This window comes from Oenanthe melanoleuca, chromosome 8 (assembly GCF_029582105.1).
Source record: "Oenanthe melanoleuca isolate GR-GAL-2019-014 chromosome 8, OMel1.0, whole genome shotgun sequence".
In the NCBI taxonomy this organism is placed as follows: Eukaryota; Metazoa; Chordata; class Aves; order Passeriformes; family Muscicapidae; genus Oenanthe; species Oenanthe melanoleuca.
This window is the reverse complement of record NC_079342.1, coordinates 17,773,408-17,798,459: the sequence shown is the minus strand read 5'-3', so window position 1 is coordinate 17,798,459 and position 25,052 is coordinate 17,773,408. Positions and strand designations below refer to the sequence as shown.

The 25,052-nt window shown below is 44.7% G+C and overlaps 2 protein-coding genes and 4 non-coding genes across 20 annotated transcripts in view; 2 read left to right on the top strand and 4 right to left on the bottom strand.

The window, feature by feature from the left end:
- RPS8 (ribosomal protein S8) overlaps positions 1–25,052 on the bottom strand; it is a 301,449-nt gene that overhangs the window by 6,247 nt on the left and 270,150 nt on the right. The window lies entirely within an intron of this gene.
- On the top strand, positions 558–19,662 carry KIF2C (kinesin family member 2C). Of its 15 annotated transcripts, none has more exons than XM_056497085.1 (24): positions 1,055–1,417; positions 1,513–1,607; positions 3,342–3,443; positions 3,664–3,712; positions 5,429–5,470; positions 6,355–6,474; positions 7,202–7,321; positions 7,725–7,825; positions 8,064–8,159; positions 9,064–9,118; positions 9,202–9,364; positions 9,666–9,756; positions 11,355–11,418; positions 12,518–12,609; positions 12,850–12,992; positions 14,393–14,597; positions 15,061–15,171; positions 15,669–15,736; positions 16,935–17,037; positions 17,115–17,231; positions 17,592–17,715; positions 17,907–18,052; positions 19,082–19,213; positions 19,490–19,662. In XM_056497085.1, the coding sequence occupies exons 1-22, from the start codon at positions 1,354–1,356 to the stop codon at positions 17,981–17,983; spliced, it is 2,202 nt and encodes a 733-aa protein (XP_056353060.1). In that variant the 5' UTR covers positions 1,055–1,353; the 3' UTR covers positions 17,984–18,052; positions 19,082–19,213; positions 19,490–19,662. The 15 variants fall into 15 exon arrangements, with proteins under 15 accessions (XP_056353074.1, XP_056353070.1, XP_056353063.1 ...); XM_056497087.1 differs by having other exon boundaries at positions 18,933–19,213; XM_056497093.1 differs by lacking the exon at positions 5,429–5,470.
- Positions 770–884, top strand: LOC130256527 (U5 spliceosomal RNA). Its single transcript, XR_008841142.1, has one exon. It is a non-coding gene; the product is annotated as a U5 spliceosomal RNA (small nuclear RNA).
- On the bottom strand, positions 21,035–21,149 carry LOC130256534 (U5 spliceosomal RNA). The gene has a single exon (XR_008841148.1). It is a non-coding gene; the product is annotated as a U5 spliceosomal RNA (small nuclear RNA).
- LOC130256515 (U5 spliceosomal RNA) lies at positions 21,588–21,702 on the bottom strand. Its single transcript, XR_008841131.1, has one exon. It is a non-coding gene; the product is annotated as a U5 spliceosomal RNA (small nuclear RNA).
- LOC130256536 (U5 spliceosomal RNA) lies at positions 22,513–22,627 on the bottom strand. Its single transcript, XR_008841150.1, has one exon. It is a non-coding gene; the product is annotated as a U5 spliceosomal RNA (small nuclear RNA).

Genomic DNA, 25,052 nt, shown 5'->3' with positions numbered 1-25,052 from the left:
AGCTTTGGGGAGATCTTATCGAGGCCTTCCAGTACTTAAAGGGGGCCTATGAAAAAAAAGGTAGAATGACTTTTTACGAAGGCATGTAGTGATAGTGCAAGAGAGAACGTTTTAAAATTAAAAGAGAAGAGATTTAGATTGAATGTTAGAAAGGAATTTTTTATTGTGGGGGTCGTGAGGCACTGGAAGGGGGTGCCTAGGGAAGTTCTGCCTGCCCTAACCATGGGAAGTGCTCAAGACAAGGTTGGATAGGGCTTTGAGTGATGTGGTCTAGGAGGAGGTGTACCTACTCATGGCACAGGGGTGGGAACGAGATCGTCTTTAAGGCTCCTTCCAACCCTGACCATTCTGTGATTCTATTTTATTTTCCTTACAATTTTTAATTTAATACTCCTTTGCTTTAACTATTGAACTCCTTAGTCTCCACCCACGAGTTTCTCACTTCTACCCTTCCCACGGGCTGGGGGCAGTGGGCGAGGGGCCGCACGGTGCCCAGCCGGGGTTAAAGCGCTCCGGGGACCCGCGAGCCCCGCCCCGCGCCCGCCCTGATTTGCATTCCGTACCCAGAGTGCCCCGCGCCCCGCCGGTGCCCGGCCCCGCCGCTGTCCGCGCTGCGGCCGCTGCCCCCCGGGCTGTGAGGGCTGTCCGGCGAGCACACCCCGGGCAGGCCGGGGATACGGAACCGGGAGCAGGGAGGCGGGGAGCAGAGTCGCCGTGACTTTTTCAGGGTGATGCAGACATGGGGTATGACGGGAAGGAAAACTAAAGTGTACTCTGGTTTCTCTTCAGATCGTATAAATCTTTCGCCTTTTACTAAAGATTTCCGTGGAGAGGAACAAGTACGAGTGTCGAGAAATTTTTTGAGGCTCCATTTCGGTGGAGCTAACCCTTATCTGGTTTAAAAACAGAATAAACTGCAGTACTGTAGGTGTATTTGAAGTTGACGAGAGTACTTCGTTGGTGTTGGCTGGCACCAATCACTTTTGTCCAATACCAGCGGAGTCTGCAGCCGCACTTCGATATCCCCCCGGCCCCAAGCTTATCCTGCCGGATAGCGGCTGGAGCTCCCCGCGGCCATTCCCGGGAGCGGTGCTTCCGCCGCCCCAAGCCGCACTGACGCGGCAAGGCAGGGCCGGCCGCCCCGCCCTCCCTTCCCGGGAGCCGCAGTCCTGCCCGTTCCCCAAGACTACATCTCCCGACAGCCCCTCCCATGGCCTGCCGGGAGATGTAGTTCCGCGGTGACTCCCGGCATGCCCCGCGGCACGCCGGCGCGCGGGGTTTAAACCGGCGGCGGTTGCCGGGCGGGTGTTTCGCTGTCGGGCGGGACGTGGTCCCTGTCCCTGAGCCCGTGCCATGGACCCCCGCCTCTACCACATCGTCTATCCCGGCGCCGTTATTAACATCCAGCGGAGCAACGGTGAGGAGGGGAGCATGGGGAGTCTGTAGGGTCGCCCGCGGCAATCCCGGCGGCGTGGGGCGGTCGGGTTTGGGCTCAACGCTGGCTTTTTCTAGGTGCAATCCATAAGGCAACCGTGAAGATAGTGAACGTGGAGCTTTCCAGCGTGACTGTGGAGTGGGTTGAGTGCGGGGCCACCAAAGGCAAGGAGGTGAGTGACGGCTGCTCGCGGCCCCTTCCTGCTCCGGGAGCTCCAACGCCCCGGGAAGGCCGAGGCTGGTCAGGAGTGGCCCGGCTCCTCTGCCCCGCCGGGAGAGCAGGGCTCGTCCTGGGCTGCTGCGGCTCCCCCCGTGCTCTCATGGTGTCACACGTAACGAAAGCGGTGCTCTAGGTGTGCCAAGGTAAGGCCTGAGAGCTGCAGTGCCACAGCTGCGCCATTTGCCTTTCACAGGATCAAGGAGGTGTTGGGCCTCTTGCACTGTTGCCTTGTTCCAAGATTCCAGTTTTCCAGCTCTGTGGGCTGTTTGGTGGCTTTCCAAGTTATGGCCTTCAGGCTTTCCTTAAAACCCCTTACTAATAAGGTGTTGTATTAAGAGGGCTACGTTTGGTATCCTGAATCTCTGCGCTAATATGCAATAAATACAGTGTAAGATGGGATGGGAGAGAGGGGCACTTGAAGGTGATGCAGCTGAAATCCAGATACTTAAAAAGATCAGATACTCAGCAAACGTACTTGTCCTTCTGGTGTCTCTAGAAATGTGCAGACTCTGGATTTCACTGAAAATCTTAAAAGTTGCCATTGGCTGGTTGTTTGAAACCAACGCTACTCTGTGCATGTGCCTGCTGCCTTCAAATATAAAAAATATATAGATTCAGATATACTTGTTGGCTAAATTGGATGTATGTGTAAAGATGCTAAGTCCTTAGGAAGATACTTCAAAATCCAGCAGTTTTTTTATGTGCTTATGTATATATACTGTGTATGTGCTTACACACACTTACATTGCTACATATCTGTTTCTGAGCTAGTTCACTTTCCAATTAGCTGCTAACCAATTCCATCTGAATTAGACTTCACAGATTACTCTTTCTATGCTAGAAAGTGGTATTTCCACATTTTAGAGACTCACCTACTTGCTTTCTTCTGTTTTTGTGGCCTTTTATTTAATAATCCCAAAGTTAACTGAGAACTCAAGTACTTCCCTGTGGTGCTTTTGTTGCCTTGTTAGCCGAATTGCACGCTGCTGGGATTTGTGTGCACAGGTGTTTTCAATCTCCTCAGTGGGGATAGTTTTGAAAAACAGAACAGAGGCTGAGTTGTGGTATTTGTACTCAAGCCTGCTCTATCCCTGCCTTTGCCAGGTGCCCTATGGTGAGGTGAAGGCAGGATTATGATTTCACATGAGCGTCAGCTAGGAAGTGATACCTGGCCCCAGGTGAAATCGTTTACAGTAGCAAGTGGCGATGCAGGTGAATTAAGTTATGGATTAAATGCTGAATCCTTCATTTCCCAGAGTCTAAGCAGCTCTTTGATGTTTATTTTGGTAAACACAATCACACAGTAAACACTTAATGCTCTCCTAGCACAGAAGTCTCAGAGCTGCTGAGCTTTACTAAGATTAGTAGTGGGAGATTAGAGCAGGGGGTGCCAAATGGGCTTTGCTCTTCTCTTCAGAAGTGCTCTATGGCACCTGCAGAGCAGTGTGGTGTTTGGCAGATGAGGGTAAATGGCTAAACTAGCACATTTTGTCTGGTATATTTAGATGTACCAGATTGTTCAAATGCAATAGGAACTACAGTTTTGCTCTTCCAAGCAATTTTAACATAACATTTGACAGGCAGTGGGTCAAGCTTGTTTGCCTTCACTGAAAGACCAGATTAGAAAAAAACCCTAAGTGGTAGCAGCAGTATTCTACCATGTAAAATCCTACCTTTGCTCTTGCAGGTTGATATTAGAGATGTGATTGAAGTAAATCGTGAATTATTAGGACCACCTCCTGCTGATGTGAAAGAGAATGTTCCTTTGCAAGACAATGTAACTTCACAGGTAAGTGCTTTAAAGTAGTTTAGTTTCTTCTAATGTACTAATGTATATGTCATGTTATATGTAATATTCTCAATCTTAAAGTTTGAGATCTCTAACTTGTCTTTTCTGTCTCATAGTTAGGCTTTGGTCAGAAATTCTTGTTGTATTGATATTGCTCTGAAGAGCAGTGCTAGGTATTTGCTGCTTACTCCAATTGCTTACAGCATTCCTTGTTTTTCAGAAACAGAAGCGTAGAACAACCCTTTCAAAAATTCCTGCTCCACGGGAAGGTGAGAAGATTTTTTTTTTCTCTGCTATGCCTTTATGGAACTGTGCTGGTCTTTCACTGTAGCCATAATATTGTGCTTTAGTGCATCATAAGGCTGCTCATTCAGGCAGTACTAACAAAGAGGATACTGTCTCACACCAATGTTTTGGGCTCCTGAGGGCAAGAACTCTCCTAACAGGTTGCTGTCCTGCCCCTGTGAGCTGGGGTTTGTTGAGGTGTTCTTCTCTTCTGCAGTATTGCTGTAGTTATTCCCTGCTTTAAATGTCACTAGGCAGTTGCTGTTGTGGTGAGTTTTAAAGTTCTGTATGGAGCTTTGCAAATGCCACAAACAACAGAAGTTAAGTGGCAGTTACAAAGATTGAAAGTGTCAGAATGAGAGTGGAAAGGACAAGAAAGAAAAATAGTGGTGACAAATGTATGTCTCCTCATCAAGCAGTCTCCCTAGACTATAAGTAGAGCTTTATACTTGCAGACGTTTCAGAGCAGGCAAAGTGCCAGCTGGTGTGCCCAGCTCCCTGATTGCACGTCACTACAATGTGTTGAGCAAGGCTAGAAGAGTAAATAGAGATGTCAGTGTGGGATTGCTAAGCAATTGTTCTTCCTGAGGTGTCAGAAGTTAGAGAAGGCCCATTTTTCTACCCTCTCTTAGCTTTACTAGCTGTCTCTTTAGGCTTTTTGAACTGCAAGTGGCAGCATTACAGATCTCTTTGTAATACACTGTATGATGCTGAGGTTGAATGATTCTCTTAAAGTACATAGTTAGCCAGAACTTATGCTTCTCCATTCATTTGAGCTGTGAACAAAACATCTGGGCTTGTCTGGCCTCTTCTGTTGCGTGCAGTGCAAGGCAGGGAAGCTAGTCCCAGAAGACAACAGTACAAATTCCCTGGCATCAGAGAGGCAGGAGTTGTTCAAGAATCCTAATGTGTAAGAAGTTGTTCTGTACTGGAGTATCCCGATTTTTCTCAAATTCAGAGAACTCCATAAATTTTGGGAACTGACAAGCAACATGATTTGGTAGGGTCATGACTATCTATATATAGGTCCATTAATAGAACTGGATAGGCAGCTGGAAAACACAAAGTGTGTTAATCCAGTCACTGGCTGATGGAAAGATGTCCTTGCAGAGGTCACAGCTCTCCTGAAGTATAGAATCTAACTGCATATCTAAAATATTTGTTGCCTGTCTTACTGGCACAGTCTTGTCCTTGAAGACCTGCTCAGAGCTTAAGAGCAGCAGTGTTTTCAGTATTCATCAAGTAATTTCTGTTGTTATAACTAGCTAAAGCCCAGGAATATCAGAGCATCTATCCTGTTGCAAACTGCACTGCTCCAATCAGAAAGCAAACATTGGCTTCAGACTTGTTCTTAGCCTAAACAAATTAAAGAAGATCAGCAGGTGTCTGTCTCTTGTTTGGGAAAGAAGCAGAAGCAGTGTTTTCAGAATTAAGAAATAGATATTGCCTCAGTCCCACTAATCAATAAGAATTTTTGAGGATGCTGAATATCCTCACATACAAGAATCATTAAATCAAACCCATTTAGATAGAGTGAGTCCTCCAGTTAATTTGCCTATTCAGAAGCACCAGCATTTATAGAAACAGTGCTGCTGAGTGTGAAATGAGATCAGATCTGGGCATGTGGGACAAGAGAAAATGGAATAAAATGCCCTTTCTGAGTATAATGAAACTGATGCTTTTTGTTTCTAAAATTGCAGCAGTCACACCTAATGTCTCTGCACATGAGCAGAAGATTCAAGGTAAAGAGTTAACAGGAGTGATGAATTTTGGGTATGGTTCTAAGGAATTTGATTCAGAATTGAAAAGAACCCTTGGTCTCCAACAGATCTGGTGTCCTTTAAAATAATAGTGATTCATTCTGGATAAATTCTAGTAATTTAAAATTTTTGCTAGCCATGAGAGGTGAAGGGAGTTCTAGCTTGCATATCACACTTTTTTTCATATCAGATTTGCTGGCTTTTTTTTTTTTTTTTTTTACCAAACCTATTGAGGTAAACATTCCAGTCCTTCTGCTAGGAAGCTTTATAAAGGACCTGATCTCATGAAAGAAATACCTTGGCATGTGAAAATGGAGACTGCCTACAAAGAGACCTTTTTCATAGATTTGCTGTTGTAGTTATATAGGGTCTTTTAGCTGAATGTAGTGCCATGGAGCTTCCAGCCTACTGTGTACCACACATGGTCTGTGTGTGGGTGCTCTCATGGTGGGTGGGCACAGTGCTGCCCATGGCCAGTTGCCAGGCTGCTGTACCCTTGTCACCATCAAAGAATTAATTCCTACAGCTCTGTAAGTGTGAAGCTTCAGAGGATTTAGTGTTCTCTTTCTTGAAACTTCCTCCTTCCTAGGTATTAAGTGTTAAGGTGCTGGAACTATCATATCCTTATATGAATCCTTAGCAGGATCTGAAAGAAATCCACTGGAATTGCAAATCTGGAATGAACTGTTTGCTTTTCTTTAGTGGTGGATTTATTGATCACTTTTCACCCACTTGCTCTGTTTTGACCTGCACTTTGCTAATGGAAAAGATCCTTATAACCACACCTTGTTCTCCACTGCTTTGTACTTTGTGAGCAATTGATTAATTTCAAGTGTCTGAGTGTCCCTGGATTCCTGTTTCCAAAGCTGTGCGTGGCCGTTCCAGGATGTATGCTATCACAGAATCCCAGTACAGCCTCCAGGAAGATGAGATGGCAGTAGATCCCTGCACTTCTTTGCAAACCAGGAGATATTCGTCAAATCCTGGTAAGTGCAGAAACATCCCAGTGAATTCTTCATGTGAAACAATTTTCACTTTGTGTGCATTTAATTATTCAAACTGCAAATCCCAGTGGGAGAGCAATATGAACTCTTTCATAGATAAAATAAGAGACCTAGAGGTCTGCCACTATGCAAATATCCTGGGATCCAACCTGAAGTGTTTTCCAAAGGACTTTGGAAACAATGTTGTGCATAATGATGTATTTTCTTAGCCAGAGAGCTGTGGTTGGGCAAGTTGGGTGGATGTGGTATCTCCTTAATGGCATAAAATGGTATTCATGGGGCTAGAGTGGGAAGAGAATTGCCTTAGCACTGCTGACAACACATCTTGTAACTATACTGGTAGTAGTTTTACCTATACTGGTTGAGTAAAGCAAGAACTTGAGCCTCCTCAAATTACAAAATTGTAGTTATTTACTTTACAAAGCTACCCTATGAATAGCTGAGGGCATGCCTTGCATGTTGAGTCCTACAAAAGTATGGAAATAAGAGGCTTGATACTAAATTCTTGTCTAGTTGGTTTGGCCTTGATTTGCACTGTTGCATAAAAGTTGGTGATTGGCAAAGGGTTTAAAAGTTTACCACAGGTTTTAAATGGTTTTCTCTCCTGCTGCAGGAGTTGAAAAATGCCTGTGGTCTATGGCTTTACAAATTACAAAATTATTCTTGATCTTTGCAGTCTAATAATTGGCTTTGGTCTGGCTTCTTTCAGCAGCTGGCCGAACCAGGGGTAGCGGGCTGGGTTGTGTTCCAGAAGCCTCACTGTCAAGTGTAAATGGAAATACAGAGAATCATCTGCCTGCTGCTAGAACAAGCTCTTCAGAGAGCCCAGGTACCAGGGAGCAGTGGATAAAGACTGACTCATCAGTCAGCAGTGAATCACTATGTGATTGCCACTTTGTGTACTCAGAGACTAAAGCTTTGAAAAGGTGGCTTTGGCAGCAAGACAGAATATCTTGATCATTTTTTATTACAGATGTGTCATTCTATTATAGTGGTATTGCCTCAGAAATGCTGCCTTTGCTTTAGGGTGGTAGTAGGCAGTTTTTTCAGAGGTAGTTTCTGTGACAGATCTGGTTTGTGAAGGAAGTGCTACAAAATTAATGGCCATCCTTCTGAAGATAATTTTCCTGTATGAGCTAGTTATCAGCAACCTGGAAAAGTTGAAATATTTGTTTTGTGCTTAAAACCTAGTATGAAATTTTAACCCAAGAAACTGTTTTCACTTTATCTAGTTCGAAGAAGATCTAACATTGTGAAAGAGATGGAGAAAATGAAAAACAAGAGAGAAGAAAAGAGAGCTCAAATGAGTGAAATCAGGATAAAACGAGCGCAGGTGAAGTACTCTACAATACACCTGTCAGGGGAAATTCTATAGGACCCTGTACTACAGTAATTGAAACAAAAACATATTTTGGACAGGGTTTGTTCTTAGAAAGCTATACATAAGGATGGATTGATTCTGGTTTCAGAAAGTTGTGAATCTTTTAAAATGCTTTGAATTGCATATAGCTGCTTGTTTGATAGGTTTTGGGGCCTACAATTACATTCACATCCATGGTTTTTCCATACAGGAGTTTGACACCACCTGTCCAAACTGGGAATTTGCACGTATGATCAGTGAATTCAGAGCAACTTTAAAATGCCAGCCAATATCTATAAGTGATCCAGTAAGTAAATACTGAGGCTACTAACTGCAGCCTGTAGACAGACTTCTCAATTTTGTACTGAAAACGTTGGCTTCAATCAGTGATGCATTGCTGCCTCTTGGAAATCCTCTGAGCATATTGTGAGCTTGAGGAAATTGATATCTGTGAGGTGACTTGCCTTCCCTATTTAGGGCTAAGCTGTTCTTGTTTTACTTCGCTTGTGTCACTATGAAGAGCCTGTGGTCCAGCAATTATCATGCAATGATGTGTGACCATCAGTTTGTAAGTGACACAGCCATTGCTGTAGGAATAGGTATAATTTAAAATGGTCTGACTTTTTACAGAACATATTAATATAAGTAAGTAATATGTTAAGCAATTTCAAATAGGTCAAAAAGTGGAGGAGCAAAAAGTAGAGGTTGGAGACTAGAGAACCCTGGCTTGGTCAGAACCCTCAGCCATGAAAAAGCCCTGTGCACATATCATTGTGACAGGAGAAAAGCTTGTTACCTTTGCCTTCTGTCTCACCCAATGGCATATGCACTTCTCAACTCATCTGATTTGTAGCAGTGTTGCACAAATAGCTCAATTTGCTGCATCAGTAAAGAACTCCAAGTTGTCAAGAACCTCTGGGGTAAATGGAAATTAATTTTCCTGACTAATTATTGTACCATAGGTTCAGTATTGATATAACAAATTTTGCTGGAAAGCATTTCCACCTTGTTGGAGAATGCTGCATAAAGGTAAATTATTTGTAGTGTTGCTTTTGCACTGAATGCACCTTAAGACTGACATCCCTGCATGAGTGGGTTGGCTCAGAAGCAACTCTGATCAGCGTATGGATGTGAGGGACCATCAGATCTCTCTGTAATAAAGAGTGAGTGTAACTGGGAAATAATTACTTATTTTCTTACCTTTCTTTCAGATAGAAGAGCACAGGATTTGTGTCTGTGTGAGAAAGCGCCCTCTCAATAGGCAAGGTGAGTGTACTGACCAAACAGCTGTCTTGAACAGTTTGACTTTTTTCATTCTCATTAAAACTGAGGGTCTTTTCTGTCAACAGAACTTACAAAAAAGGAATGTGATGTGGTTACTGTTCCAAGCAAGTGTGTCCTGATGGTGCATGAGCCAAAGCAGAAAGTGGACCTAACAAAATACCTTGAAACCCAAACATTTAGATTTGACTTTTCATTTGATGAAACTTCTTCGAATGAAATGGTATACAGGTAATGCTTGCTGCTCACTGGAAATGACTTTCAGATAAAAGTGTGGAGCTATGACTAGATGGCATCTAGGCTTAAAGAAACTGTTATTTGAAATAAGTATTAGAATCCTTTTTGGAGGAAGCCAAAACTGAAAAGTCTAAGGCTTATTTTTGGCATAATCTTTCTGCTTGCCTAAGGATTTTCTTTTTTCTTTTTTTCTTTTTTTTTTTTTTTTTTTTTTTAATTTCTTGTTAAAACTGATGATGATGAAGCAGTGTATGAAATATTTGTTTTAACTATTTTTTATCTTTTGAATACTCAGATTCACTGCTAGACCTCTTGTAGAGACCATCTTTGAGGGTGGGAAGGCGACATGCTTTGCATATGGCCAGACAGGCAGTGGCAAGACACATGTAAGTTTTTCTCCAAGGTCTCAAATTTTCTAGCTTTGACAAAGTAATTCAAAGCTCCCTGATGTTTGTGTAAGAAGTTTGGATCTTGGTTTTATTGTCCTAAAGCTAATACTTTGTAAGATGTTAATTCCTTTTCTGTAGCTTTATTTACTAGTAGGTTTCCTTTGAGGTCGTGAGGAAAGTTGTACTGGCTTTCCAAAAGATTTAGAAAAAAGAATTAGAAATAAAAAAAAGATAATTTTTTTTTCTCTTCAGAAATAAAGAAAGGCTGGCTTTTCAAAGATTTAGGATGTCCTGAAATGTCAGTTTTACTTGTGGTTATTCCTTTCTTCAAATGCCTGTTGCTGTTTTAACTCTTGTCTGTAAAGTGGGGCTATTAATCTGCATCTGTGACAAAGGTACTGTCTATCCTGTGCTTTGAGCTTGGAGGCATTCCAAAGAATTCAGCAATTATATAAGAATAAGCCTCTTGATGCACATAAATATTTAAGTGATCTGGTATTGTTTGTGAAGTGAGTTAGTGCATGTTTGCTTTCTAACCACTCCTTCCAGTCTAACAGTTGCATTTTCAGCAGTTGTGAAAATTGCTTTGTCTCAAAAGAGAAAGCTCGCTCTAAATTTTCAACAACTGTGTTGTCTTTAACTTTCTTCTTCTGGGAACTATGGGGAAGAATCATCCTGTCCTGTTCTGTAAGAAGTGTTTACCTCAAACCACAGTGATCTGCACTGGACTGGGCTAATGCACTGCTTTGAGTACTCAGACAGTCATTGCTGTCATTCAGTGTTAGAGGCAAGTTTTAGGCTAGGATTTCTTTAGTGTTACGTAGTAAGCTGTAGATCTTTTCCAGTAATCCAGACAAAAAGTTTTATATGGAGCTTTATAGAAATTTGAACACAGTCTTCATTTATTGTACTGGAAAGGGCAGAGAAACCTGCTTACCTGAGCATCATTACGAGAATACAGCTGTGATGCACTAAAATCATAGATCAAGTTACTTTCCCTTCCTAGTCGTAGGGCAGAACTAGTGCAGGGACAACAGCTGTACTTTGAGACTGGAGAGCTGTGCATTAAGCTCTGGTAGATTAAGAATGTGTCATAGCATTGAGCTGTGTTTTAAATAACAGTGGTAGAACAAGTCACTAGGGGATAGCATTAACTGAAAATTTTGTTATGATTAAAGATGGCCAAACTCCTTTGGCCAAAGGAGTTAAAGGTATTGTCTGCCCTAAATTTGTATTTTCATGGCTTGTTAACTTTTGCAAGTAGCTGCAAAAATGTTATTCAACCTAGATTCTAACAAATGAAGCTTTGTTTCTTCTGACTAGAGACTGTTTGGTTGCATTGTCAAAGCAGTTTCCTTGGAGGAACAACTGCTTTGACTCTGCACCTCAGAGCTTACAGGTGCACTGCTTTGTGTAGGCCAGATATTCCTTCTGAACTGATGGGGAAGCTGCAAACTAATTTGGCACTGTGTTCCAGTAATCTTGCAGGCATTGGGGCTTATCTGTGGAAACTACCTAGTCTGTTTTTGAAACTAAGATCAGATAGGCTGGCTTGTTGGTGCCATACCTGACCTCTGACCTTTTTCTCTTCACAGACTATGGGTGGAGACTTCTCTGGGAGAACCCAGAATGCCTCAAAGGGCATATATGCTTTTGCCTGTAAGTTGATTCTATAGAGACAAAAATTAAATTAATGGTTGTTTTTCTTAACTATGTAAGATCTGGTTTTGTATGGTTATTTTAAACATCTCTAGTAGAAGATACAGAAAGTATTTGTGTTTTCAATAATAAGAGCTAGTGTTTGCCTGAGGTATGATTATTTTATCACTCATTTCACAAAATATTTTTTCTCTAGCCTGTAAGTGTCTACATGGATACTGAACTCACCAGAATATACTTGTTCCTGGTACAAAGAAATGACACACCTTCTAATGAGGCATTTGCTAGGCAGAATAATTTAATTTTGATTCTTCTGCTTTGCTTTTGTCTCACACATCTGAGTACAACACAACTCTACCCATTTGTGATATAAAACTTGTTATGTGAAAGGTTGTATGTATTGTGTTTCTTCCTATAAGCCTTAAATGCAAAAAACCCTCAGCATGTCCAAAATTATTTCAGAAAATGGATGCTTAGAAGCCCCTCCTTGATATAATGCCTGGAAAGTTCCATGAAACCTGACCTTTACCTTTCCTTTAGAAAGACACAGTGTGAACCTAATCAGCAGCAAGGCAGCTGAACCAGGAACAACTATTGCCTGATCTCTAGAAATAGTTATGACTGGCCCTGAAGGAGTCTTTGCTTTTCAGCTCAGCTTCAAAGTCTGGAAGCTAATTGTGAAAAGCTGCACTGCATCCAGCCACAGGGTCAACTAATCTGGTATATTGTCTCCAAACCTCAGAAATGCAGATGTTCAGGGATACATGTTTTCTAAACTTTCTGCAAGATGCACTTGAAACACAAACACATGATTTTTCCAGGCCTGTCCAAAACAATAGAGGATCGCAGTGTTCCCTCAGAGCAGTAAGGATTGTTGTCTGTGGGTGGCATTAGCAGTTGAAACTCCTGTATTTCCCTGCTTTCAGTCTCTGGGTAAGGATGCTGCTAAATCTGTTCTCCAGATGGTAGCACAGCACTGATTGTTAGCATTTGTTGGGATGACTGTCACTCAGTGCTAGACACTGCCTCATAGCTGTGCAGTGTTTGAAAGTAGATCAAGTAACAACCAGTTAACTGAATTTCTGTCTTTCCTCACTAGCACGAGATGTCTTCCTCCTCCTAAACCAGCCCAGGTACAGGAATCAGAATCTGGATGTCTATGTGACTTTCTTTGAAATATACAATGGAAAAGTAAGACTTTCAAAAATTTTTGAAATCTTGACCTGATTTCTTTTGTTGAATATTTCACTAGTAGCTGAGTCAAACTCAATACTTTCTATAATTCTATGTATTCTGTTTTTATTGCTATATTTGGAATTCAATTTGAAGTGTATGTTAAAGATGCTGTTGCTACGTACCTTTGTATAAAGACAGGGAAAAATACAAGGAGTTCTTATTCAGGTTTGCTTCAATCTTTTTGCCTAAATATAGGTGTTTGATCTCTTGAATAAGAAGGCCAAGCTTCGAGTCCTGGAGGATGGCAAGCAACAGGTCCAGGTTGTTGGTCTCCAAGAAAGGCCAGTTGGCTGTGCTGAGGATGTCATCAAAATGATTGCAATTGGCAGTGCCTGCAGGTTTGCCTATAAGAGGAGTCATGTCCTGTTGCATCTCCATGTTTAGAAAAACATATATGATGCCTGTAGCTGGTGCTTTGAGATTTAAACAAAAGCTGAACACAAGTTTTTAACAGAAGTTAAAACTGTTCCCAGTAAAGGCACTGAGCAGCACCTTTGCATGAATACCAGAAAGTGGTTACACAACAAAGGACTAGAAGGGATGGGTTCAGCCTGCCTTCCATAGAAAACATCAGAGCTCCTTGTTCATATGTCCTCATGGAACTCCAGTAAGAGAAACCATTCACATGAGGAGATGGCTGCCTTGGTGCTTTCTGGAAGGATCAGCTAGTTCACATGAATACAAGTAGCTCCTGTGGGCTTGTAAGATCAAGGAACAGCACCTGGTATGGTTGCAAAGATGGTTTGGCTTAACTGCTATTCCAATGGCAACAAAAACACTGCATGTTGTTCCAGAATCTTGTCTAAAGAATCCTTGAAAGCAGGTGCCAAGGGACAGCTCTAGGCTTGGTGCATCATGCTAGCAGGAAAGGCTGTGTGATAGGGGCAGCTCTGCCATCATACTGGTATCTTTAATTGGGAGCTAAAATCTTTATTATTAAGTGTTATCTGCTTCAGTGAAGTTGCAGCTGCTGTGGAAATGTTCATAGGCAAATGAGAGCTCTTTGTCTCCTGTACTGCACTCTGTGGGCAAACATGCATATTCTAAAAGCTTATTCAGCATTCTGTGCATCCTTTTTTGCTGGCAATTTAGTCGTGAACTGTTCTTATATTTCAGGCTACTCCTTCCTTTTTCCCCCAGTAGTAGGGATGTGGGTGGAACAGTGAACCTGCCAGCATTCTCAGGGAATAAATGATAATGAAGGTCACAGGGAGATTTAAATTCAAAGCTGTCACTCCATGCCTTGTGGTGATGGGGCAGGTGCAGCTGCACAGCAGAGGTGAAGTGCCAAGCCAGCTTGGCTCGAGAAAGGGATTTACCATGATTGTAATGTGCTAGCACAGCTAATGGTGTTTAGTGGGGAGCTTGGCTGAGCTTACTGTATAATGGCAGATGCATTAGGAAAATGACATGTGGTGTGTGGAAGGTGTAACTTCCAGCTCAAGTGCACGTGAGGCTTTAGCACTCAAAAAAGCATTCCAATGTAGGCTGGTTGAGTTGAGCCAGGCAGCTTAAATAGTCTTACATTTCTATAATCAGGGTGCAGGTTTATATTTTTCACAAGTAATTCTGTGCTCTTATATCAGAAGCAATTCCATAATTCACACAAACTTAAAGTATTAACTTGTGGGATAAACCCTAGAAGGTTAATTGAATGGCTACAGGTCTTATCTAGTGCTGTTAGGACCTGTTGTCTTCCTTGACATATTTCTAAGGTTTGTTTGCATCTTTGCTGTAGGACATCTGGGCAGACTTTTGCAAATGCCAGCTCTTCACGGTCACACGCCTGCTTCCAAATCATACTGCGCCGAAGAGGACAAATGATTGGCAAATTTTCCTTGGTGGATCTGGCAGGAAATGAAAGGGGTGCAGACACATCTAGTGCTGATCGGCAGACACGGATGGAAGGTGCTGAAATCAATAAGAGCTTGCTGGCTTTGAAGGTGAGCTACAGCTCCTGGAGCAGAATGAAAATCCACATGTGGATTCTGTTCAACTCTGGGGTTACTTGTTCTGTTTCTTTCCAGTACAAGGAAAAAACAACCAAAAAAGTACTCGTTTACGTTGTGAGCAGCCTAAAAATAGAGTATACTTCCATTTAGAATGTTTCCAAGAAACTAGTGTAGTCTTTCAAGCTTCATTGAAGTCGACCTTTTTTTTTTTTTTTTTGTTCTGTTTTGGTTTTTTGTTTTGGAGGGGGTTTTATGACATATGATGGCTATACCTACTGTCCTGTGACAGTCAGCTACCTGGAGTATACATTAAAGATTATGAAGAACTTTGAGCAATACATGTGACCATTCTTCAGCCTGTTGGGTTTACCAGCAATGGGTAGTTGATAGCTTGTAGAGCTGTTTGAAGAGAGATGCCAGTACTGCATTCACAAGACTTTTTTTCTTTTTGTAGGAGTGCATCCGAGCTTTAGGGCAGAACAAGTCTCATACCCCTTTTCGAGAGAGCAAGCTGACACAGGTGCTAAGAGACTCTTTCATAGGAACAAACTCAAGGACATGCATGGTGAGTATACACATGTCAAACACAAAGCTTAGGTTGTATCATTTGACCAAACAGCTGTATGTTCCTCTGGAGCAAGGGGATTTTTAAGTGAGAACTTTAGCGCTTGTTAAAAAGACAAAAAAAAAAAAACCTCCAAAAAACCAAACATTTTCCTTATGGAAACTTGTCCATGGTGAGCAAGATGATAAATTTGTGAGCTATGCCCAGTTCCAGTAGAAGTGGGGCTGTAGAAGTCTTCTTAATACAGTGAATCTGCAACAGAGCTTGGTGTGCTCTCAAAGGGCTTTACTTTCTGTGGATGGTGAAGCACAGCAGGTGCACACAAAGACAGCAGAAAGTTGGATACAGGAATGCTGGCATGTTCTACAGAATCCATGAAGAAAAATGGACTTGGCTGTCTCAACTCTAGCCCTTTGTCCTCAAACATCCCAGCTGTGTTGTGAGATCAATAAGCAGAAGTCAGATAGGAGTCACTGAGGTTTCTTTTGTGTTTGCAGATAGCAATGATTTCTCCAGGCATGAGTTCGTGTGAGTACACCTTAAACACACTGAGATACGCTGACAGGTAATGGCCTTTCTGACCTGGGGATTCTAATCTTATTGCAAAAGGCATTTTAGCTGCTTCTACTCTGACCTTTGGAACCTCAAGTTCTCTTGTATTGTTTATATTGGCAACCTGGAGGATGGTTGTTAGGAGCAAAGTATATTAGAGCTAACCTGGGTGTTTTGTGTGAGACATAATAGAGATGATGTAAAAACATGAGTAATGTTTCCTTTCCTCAAAGGAATCTCCTCTCATGCTAGACTTCAGACTGCCCTGGTTCTTGTGGGGAGTTTACCCCATCCTGAATGGTTATCTCCTTGACTTTTACTTTTTGTAATACTTTGTGACCCATCTGTAAGGATGTGCTAAGAATGTGTCATGAATGAGTGTTTTAGTACACTCAAAGAATCAATGGCAAAGGTAGCAACAAAAGCAGGTCTAAAATTAAAGAAACTTTTTTGGCAAGGTTCACTCTACTAACTAGGTGGTTAAAGCACACAGAGAAGATAATTGACTAAAATCAATCTAAAACTAAAATAATTTTAAAATTATCTATCTGGAAGCCTGGGGAATGGAAAAATAGGTAAGGATAGAAAAAACAAAGGGTAAGGATGGAAAGGACTAAGGATCACCCTCCCCTTGAGTCACAAGGTTCATGTGACCCCCTTGTCAAACATAGCCCTGAACTTGACCAATGGGTTTAGGCCTAAAAATTTTAACTGCACTTAAGCCATAGCCTAAATTAAATTATTTAACATAAGATTTTATTGAATTTACTAAAAGTATAACAGTAGCTCACTTCCAGACCTAATTTACTTAAAGATACTTGAAACACTTAAGACTCTAAGGCAACCCTCATAATATATTTGCTGTAGCATAATCACACACATGCACACACAGCTAAGGGACTTTGTACAAGTTGTATGTACCTGCTGTGAAGAGATTTCAGTCCCAGCTCAATTGATGTAACTGCTAGAGTGACTCCTGGGTGCCCAGACAGGAAAGTTTCCATAATGCAAACATCTCCTGGCCTGCCTTCCCACACTATTCAGGGGTTTCTGCCCACATAAGCCTGTTTTGGGGATGGTAACTATGCAAACTTTAAAGTGCAACTGATTGTTTCTTGCTGAGCACTGACTGATTGCAGTAGCTGCTTTGTGATGCTGTCGCCAAGAAACTGATGTAAGATGAATCTGAGTGACAAATCTTCTTGTTGCAGAGTGAAAGAGCTCAGCCCTCATGATGGAGGTAGTGAAGCTCAGAGTCAGATGGAGACTGAGGAGGCTGACACCAGTACAGAATGCTCAGATCTTCAATTCAATGTATGTGTGTGCAGTGGGCTAAACAGAACTCAAAGCTGGGAACAACTTGCTGTTCTTACCTGGGCTGTTTCTTGCAGTTCTCCAAGGATGAGGAGGAAGAACTCTCCCCCCACATGTTCAGCTATCGAGAGGTTATGACTCAAATTAGTGAACGGGAGGAGAAGGTTGTAGAACAGCTCAGAGAACTGAGACAGGTATGGGGAAGCAGCAAACCTAACCCAGGCCACCTTCTGTATGTTTGATAGCAGCTTGCTTTGTCTGAGCCAAGTGCTGCTGGGGAAGCAGCAATGCAAGATGCTGTACCAGTGGTGTTACTTTTTCCTCACTGCCAACTTTTTCCTCTATTTTCTGGCTCAACTGGTTAAACTGGGGCATTCCAGTGCTTTTGCCCTTCCCTTTCCCTTCCAAACAGCATCCTCTACTTGCTGCTAATGAGCACTAACTGCTCCTGGTCTGTAGAAGCTCAGCTATGTTGATTAGACTGCCAGATTTGAAGAAACTAACTGAATTTCCAGAAAGTCCATTTCTCATCACTGTTATCCTTGTAAATACAGAGAATGACTGAACTTGACTACCTCTTGGGAATCACAGAGAAACCAGATTATGATCTTGAGACCTTTGTGAGCAGAGCTAAGTACTTCATAGAGGACAGCTCAAAGAATTTCCTCAGTGTCAAAGGTATGTTAGAGCCTGTATGTGACTAGCACTGTCACTAATGCTTTTCCAAAGATTTGAAAGTAACACCAGCATACCTGTTGGGAGCTTGAGCACCCAGTCCTGCATAGCTCTGAGGTCTGCTGAGAGTGACAGCTGGGCTGGAGAGTTCAGTTTCAGATCAGTCACCCTGTTGCTCTTACCTTTCTTTACAGAAACACTGGATGCCCTGGGGACTGCCATGCAACTGGAGGAACAAGCCAGCAAGCAGATAAGCCGGAGGAGGCCTTAGTCATTACAGCAAAACCTGGTTCACAAGCAATCTTGCATGCACTTGTCTTGTCTTGCATGTTTGTCAGTGGTTTGTATCACTCCTGTTTTAAATGTGGTAGGGTTTCTGCAGGTCACATGCCCAAGGGCAGTGAACACAGCAGCCTTTTTCTTCATGGCCTGTATCAGGGTACTCAGCTAAAGTGCTAAAATGCATCCACTGCAAGGCTTGGGTAGGGGGCCTGAGAGTCGGCAGTCTCTGCCTGAGGTATCTGGCATTTGTCTGTTTGCTAGTGACAGTGGTCTCCCCTAAGAGAACTAAATACACATGTATAGTACATAACCTTTTCCAGATGTACTTGAAACATTGCAAAACTGTTTCAAGTTTTGCTTTTCTAGACAGAAAATGGGCTATGTGATTGTAAAAACCAGTATTTTAAGAAGTTGAATAAATAAATGTTGTTGGATCTCATTATCTTATCTGTCCTATAAAAAATATTTCTTGCTGATTTTGGTAAAGTTTAACACCTCCTGAAGACTGGCTGGTTTGGTTGTTGGTAGGGAGGCTGATTTCTTGGATCAAGCTTTTTTTCAAAGTTTTTATACTTGTAATGTTTACATAAAAAAATAATTTAAAATATGTTTTGTCTCTTAATTTTGAGATGCTGCTGGGATCCCCTAATGGGGAAAGCTGGCTTAGGTGTAGTTATCTGCTGCTATGGCCCTTATGTGCAGCCTGGGTCCAGATTGCCCTGCAGAACCTTCCTCTGGGAAAGGGCAGGTTAGGGGAGGAACAGTTGCAAGGCATGTGCTGATGCCTGCTCTTTATTATTTATTCAGCTCAGTTCAGCATTTGTCTTCAAAAGTACAAAATAGTTGTGTGAGCTCTAAGTTCAACAATAAAGGATGCAGCTATGTAAACATCAGATCACAAAGGGAGCCTTCTGCTATTATTCCCTCTTTTCTTACAGCTACCTGCTCCCTCTGAAAGTCAAGGGTGTAATTTAAATGACAAGCCCCCCCAGCTCTACACCTGCCATCTGTGGACTGCATCCTTGCTGTGTGTCTGGAGAGGCCAGTTATGCAGCCTGGACTGGATCAATTGTGTCCTATGTTTCAGGGCTGGCCTGGAAAAAACAGCAAAAGAATTAAGGATCTTTGAGGAATGTGAGAAAACATTAGTCACAAGCACTGAAAGAAAGAAGGGATACTTCAACCCAGGCACAATTCTCCTCTGCATCAGGGGTCACAGGTTAGGTTCTATGAGCAGAGTGGGGCTGAGCACTCTGAGGGTTTCTGTACTGTAAAAGCTGACTTGGACCTGAGCTCTGCCTGCATCATACTAAGATGACACAGCCAGATAAAAGGGCTGTTATGCCCTACTAAGTCTGGACAAAAGCAAGACAATCCTGTTCCACTTCAGGTGTTAGTACTCTTGGATTATCCCCTCCCTGTGCAAGGAACAGTATTGCCCACTACCTTCCCTCTGTGAACCTAATGTTGCTTATTTTCCCTATATCTGCCTTAGGAGTTAGAGACCTGATCTGCAGGCCATCAGCTTCTACCCTGGAAGGGGGAAGAACCACACAATGACCTGAGTCTGTGCCTCTTGGTGCAATCCCAATGGAAAATGCTGTGTTCCTGTCCTGCCTTAGTAGCACCAAAAGATATGAGTCCCAAAATAAACAACATTCAGCTGTGCATGGATTAACAATCATTTACCACTGGGGCTTACTGAGAACCAACTGTCTAATGATCAGCAGGAGCTTTCTGGTGTATATTACGTAAGTCTGGCAAGTTTCTTGTGTGACCGTAACACCAGGACTCAAATATTGCCACCCTGACTTCTGTGAAGATGTCACTGGAAAACTCCTCAGGTTTGCCTCCCTACCCACCAAGCACTTTCTGTCATCTGCTTTTGCAGAAAAGGTGTTCTGACAGCACTATCTTGTGGACACTGCAGGAAATTCATATTGAAGGAACTGATTTTAGTACAAATGGCTGAATGTGCAGTTAATCACAGGCACTAGGCTTTCCAGTGGGTGGCTGATGTTTTAAAAGGGTGTTCCACTGCTGGCTGTGGCTCCCAGCTGTAGGGAAAATACAGTGGCTATGAGCAATGCAACACCCTTCAGCCCTGTGCAGGACATACATGGCTTCCAGGCCCAGCCATCAAGGAGGACAATACACAAGGCCAGTGCAGATTTCACATCTCTCCATAAATAATATAAATAGAATATAAATCTTCAAGCCAGCTCCCGTGGCAGTAGCAGGGACAGTCTGAAGACCTCTACCTGCAGGTAATGACTTCCTCATTCCCAAACACACCACTCTCCAACAAGCTTAGGGCTGGAGCCTTGACAGAACTGCGATACACAGCACTGAGGAGTGTCTCAGGTGACCAGGTAAATCTTTCCTGGGAGAAACACAGTCCTTTTCCTACTGGCTCCTCTAAGGGTCTTTTTATGGTCCTGTAACTTCTGCTCCAGTTTCTCACCGACTGGCTTTTGTGGCAGCTGCCTGTCACACATACTCAGCCAAAGTGTGGCTGGCTGTATGTGTGTGTGTAACATTAGGAAGGAGAGAATGATGCTTTGAAACACTTCTAAGATGTTAGAGGAGTTAGGCTGCTAGGATGAGAGGAGGATGGATGTAGTTTTCCAGGAAACACTGCGGTTACATATACTGATCTAAGCACATGCCACAGCTCAGGCAGCCTGAGCTGCAGTGGCTGGCTGGAACTGGACACCATCGTCACCCAGCACCCGCAGCACATCTCCGGAGGCCTGCAGGGTAACATGAGTGCTGCAGGCAGCCCCGCCTGGAGTCGGGCAGCCCTTGCTGCTGCAGCCCTTCTCAAGGGACAGCCCGCTGCACCTCCCCTACAAGTAAGGTGAGGGCTGAACCCGGCAGGAGGGGGCGGGCTGTGATGAAAAGATCCTGCTGGTCGCTCTGGAGGGGCTAGCGCCCGTACCTTTGGTAATCCCACCAAAGAGCGTCCCACAGGCTGTAACACCCCGCGAAAAACCTGGGCTGCTATGCAGTTTTATCCTGTTTTTTACTATTAGGAGATAGCTCCATCGAAATGGAGCCTCAAAAAATTACTCGACACTCGTGCCTGTTCCTCTCCACGGAAATCTTTAGTAAAAGGCGAAAGATTTATACGATCTGAAGAGAAACCAGAGTATAACGATCCGCCCCCTAGCCGACATACCCACCATCTCCTCCGCCCCCTTTCAGTCAGGGCGAGCTCGCCCGCCCGCCGCGGCCGGCCCCACATCCCCGGCCGGTCGGGCCCGCATCCCGGCCGGTCCCGCGGGACGCACAGCCGGGCAGCGCCACAGCCCGGGCGGGACAGCGGCCAGGACCGGACACCGAGGGGCCGCGGGGCACGCTGGGTATGCAAATCAGCCCGGTAACCGCGCGCCGCCAGTGAGCAGGAGGAGCCGGCGGCACGAAGGGGCGGGGAAAGCCGGTTTTGGTGAGCCCAGTGCCGCAGCACATTCATTATCCCCACCGCCCGAACCGCCGGGCATCGCTCATACTCCCCATTGCCGCAATTTGCTGCCCACTACTGAGTGCAAGGCACGTTCATAATTCATTCTGTCATTAACCACTGTAGAGATAGCTCCACCGAAATAGAGCCTCAAAAAATTACTCGACACTCGTACTTGTTCCTCTCCACGGAAATCTTTAGTAAAAGGCGAAAGATTTATACGATCTGAAGAGAAACCAGAGTATACCCAGTGTTCACTCAACACATATCCCGACTCCCCGCAGCTGCCCCAAAGGACAGGGCGACCCTCACTCAATTCCTTCCCACTCCTTCCGGAGCCTCACCCGGCTCGGTACCAGTGCCCCGCCGGTAGCCCAGCTCGGCTGGCCCGGGCCCAGGCCCACAGCGGCTCGGAGCGGCGGCGCTCGGCGGGTCGGGCCCGGCGCTGCCCGCACTGCATCCCGGGTATGCTAATCACACCAGCCGGAGGCGGCGGCCCGCCCCCACCGGGGCCGGGGCTCCCTGCCCTCCTGCAGGGGCGAGGGGAACGGAAAAAGCGAGCGGAACTGCCTGTATCGTCGCCACGGGCACCACCGCGCAGAGGTAAAAGGCCGGCTCCGAGAAAGGCCACCGTACACCGCCGCCGCGGACCGGAGCTCGACAGCGGTGCTGAGCTCCGGGCGGGCGCCACCATCGCCGCTGTCCTCCTGGGCGCGGCTGCAGGCAGCTCCCCGGCTGTCCTTTCTCCCGGACCCGAATCGCCGCACGCAGCTGATCCGCCGCATGGCCCGGGCCGGGAGGAGGGGTTGCCCGGGCGCCGCCCCGTCATCGCGGATCTGAGCAGACACGGGCAGCGCGGCGGCTGCCGCGCGGGGAGAGCGGCGGTGCGGATGGATCCGTAACAGCAGGGTCAGTACTGCGGGAATCGGGCCGGAGCGGGTTGCACTTCCAGCCCGCTAGAACACGGCGCACATATGCCCGTCGTATTGAGCTTAGAACGCTTTCCTATGGGAAGCATATTATTATATCAATCTATTTTTAACCGCTGCAGGGATAGCTCCACCGAAATGGAGCCTCAAAAAATTTCTCGACACTCGTGCCTGTTCCTCTCCACGGAAATCTTTAGTAAAAGGCGAAAGATTTATGCGATCTGAAGAGAAACCAGAGTATGCCGTAGGTTTCCCCTCGGCAGCTACCGGTCAACATCAGTCCCTTCTCAGGATACAGCGACAGCGGTTGCCCGCAGGTTCGAGGCTCTGCTGCCCCGTCCCGTTCCCCCGGAGCACACAGAGCCCGGCCGTGCACCGGACCGGCGGTTCCGGGGAGCGCCGGCCCGAACTGTGCCGTGAGTGCGGCGCCCCGCGCGGGGCACCCTGGGTATGCAAATTACCCTGAAGACTAACGCGGCGCTCGGCCCCGCCCCGCCCCGCATCGGCCGCGGCCGGCCAGGAGCGTGTTATAAACGGATTTTGGATTTGTTTAACTTACCGAAACAACAGTGCTAAATTTGGCAGCAATTTATCAATAACATCAATTGTATATAAATGAATAAAATTCAAATATATTAGTTACATAAATTTAAGTAAATACAAAATTTGGCAGTAATTTAGTATTAATGAGGTTTGAGGTTCGAATAAAGCATAAGCAAAACTGACCAGGGGATACCCTGACCGGGGGTAGGGGTGGGGCCCTTTCTCTCACACCATACTAAATCAGTCAAGCTAAAAAATCTCACTTACATACTGTTTACTAATGCGTATTAATACAGAAGCTTCTAGAAAGCTCCTCCGAGTTTCTGTTCCTAAAATCCATGTCACTATGTTGTGTTGCTGATCGGGGGTCTCTCCTCCTTTCGGGGGTCTTGTTTCTGATTAAGGCTCTGGGTCTTCCTCAGTGTTCGCTGGGCGACCATGCATTATGCTTATGCATTATGCTTAGAATTATATAATTAAATATATGTGCCCACAACAGGCCTTAGTCCAGTGTCCAATGCCTGGAATCATCCCAATTTGGCCCAATTCAAGGTTGAAAGTTTTATTTCTAGATGCTGTTCTTAGACCTATACCCTTACTATCCTCACTCCCACCAAAATCTGGAAGATGATTCCATCTGCTTTGTTTAACCATTTCCTTCATCCTTTTTGCTTTCTAAAAATTAAATATAATTTTTCTATTGATTATAAAGCAACAATTTTGCTAATATTGTTACAATTTAATTAGCACGAATCACACATATAACAATCGGGAACCCAGGAGCTCTCGACCAAGACCTCCTGTGCTTGCCCCACACCACCCAGGGTGGGCACAGTTCCTACCTTTGTACTGGACCTCCAGGTGTACTGAGCACAGCATACCCAGCATGGGCTCCATGAGCACACAGGGCACATCTCCCATCATATCCTGGGGGAAAAGGGCAGAGAGGCAGGAACACTCTTCACACAGTTCTCCAGACTGTTCACTTCCAGGCGGTAGGGCTACCCAGCACAGCCAAAATGCCAAGGAGACAGGCACAGCTCCTGCCTGAGTAGGGATGGACACAGGTGGTAACTCAGCTGTTGCCCCCAGCCAGGTCCACTCCTCACCTGCATGACCCCAAGTGTCTGCAGAGCCCTGTGCTGGGCCTGGGGGGAGAACACAACAGCATGGCCTCAAGGCCTTGGGAATCTTGGCTCTGTTACTTGGGATTGCTCTGGCCCAAAGAGTCCAGCAGAACCTGTGTGTTTTTTTGACCTTCTGCTGAGTTGGAGGCGACTTGGTCAGGACTTGCATCCTTGTGCAGAGAGAGATGCCAACTTGTGTGCCTGGATGAGCCTGGATCAGCTGCCTCAGCTGCTTCACTGTCACTCTGAGAGAACCCAGTACCGCATCCCACTTGAAGTGTGGCTCAAACAGCCAGGACAAAATTTCTCTCCTTGTCAGGAACCACAGCTAGAAAACCAGTTAGCAAAGTTCTCAGCTTGAGTAAGTGGCCAAGGAAGGCCCTTCTGCAGGTATTTACAGAAAGACAGTCAGACACTGGCATACCAACAGAGTTGCTATAGATTCCATTACTGAGCCTGCTGCTTTGTCTGTCTTAGAGGAAGCTGTGACAGCATGTATCACCCCACAGCCTCTAAGAATATCCTCTGAATTACAGAACTAATAGGGTTTAGCTTGCACTACCCAGGAGGAAAAAAAGGAAAAAAAAAAAAGTTGTAATGCTTTTAAAAGATACAAGCTACAAAACTCTCCCACCCCAGAGAAGAACTCCAGGAAAGTTTGCAGTAGGTGAATGCTGCAGGTAAGGATGGAAACTGTTTAGTGGTTTTAACAGGAGGAATTGCAACCAGCATGGCAGCAATATCGCACCAAAATAACTGTGAAGAAAGTGTACTTGTTAAAAAGCGAGAGGGGATGAAATACAACCTCTCAACAATAGTTGAGACTCTGAACTCCTTCCAGCCAGAGCAGCACTGCTGGATCTGCCATCAGCAGGCAGAGGGAAGGGAATGGCTCAGTACAGCAAGCAGCTCCAGGGGCTAGAGGTCAGGGAAAACATCCTTGCTTGAATTGGGACAAAGCACAAATGGACATGCTGCATACCACAGCTTTCACAA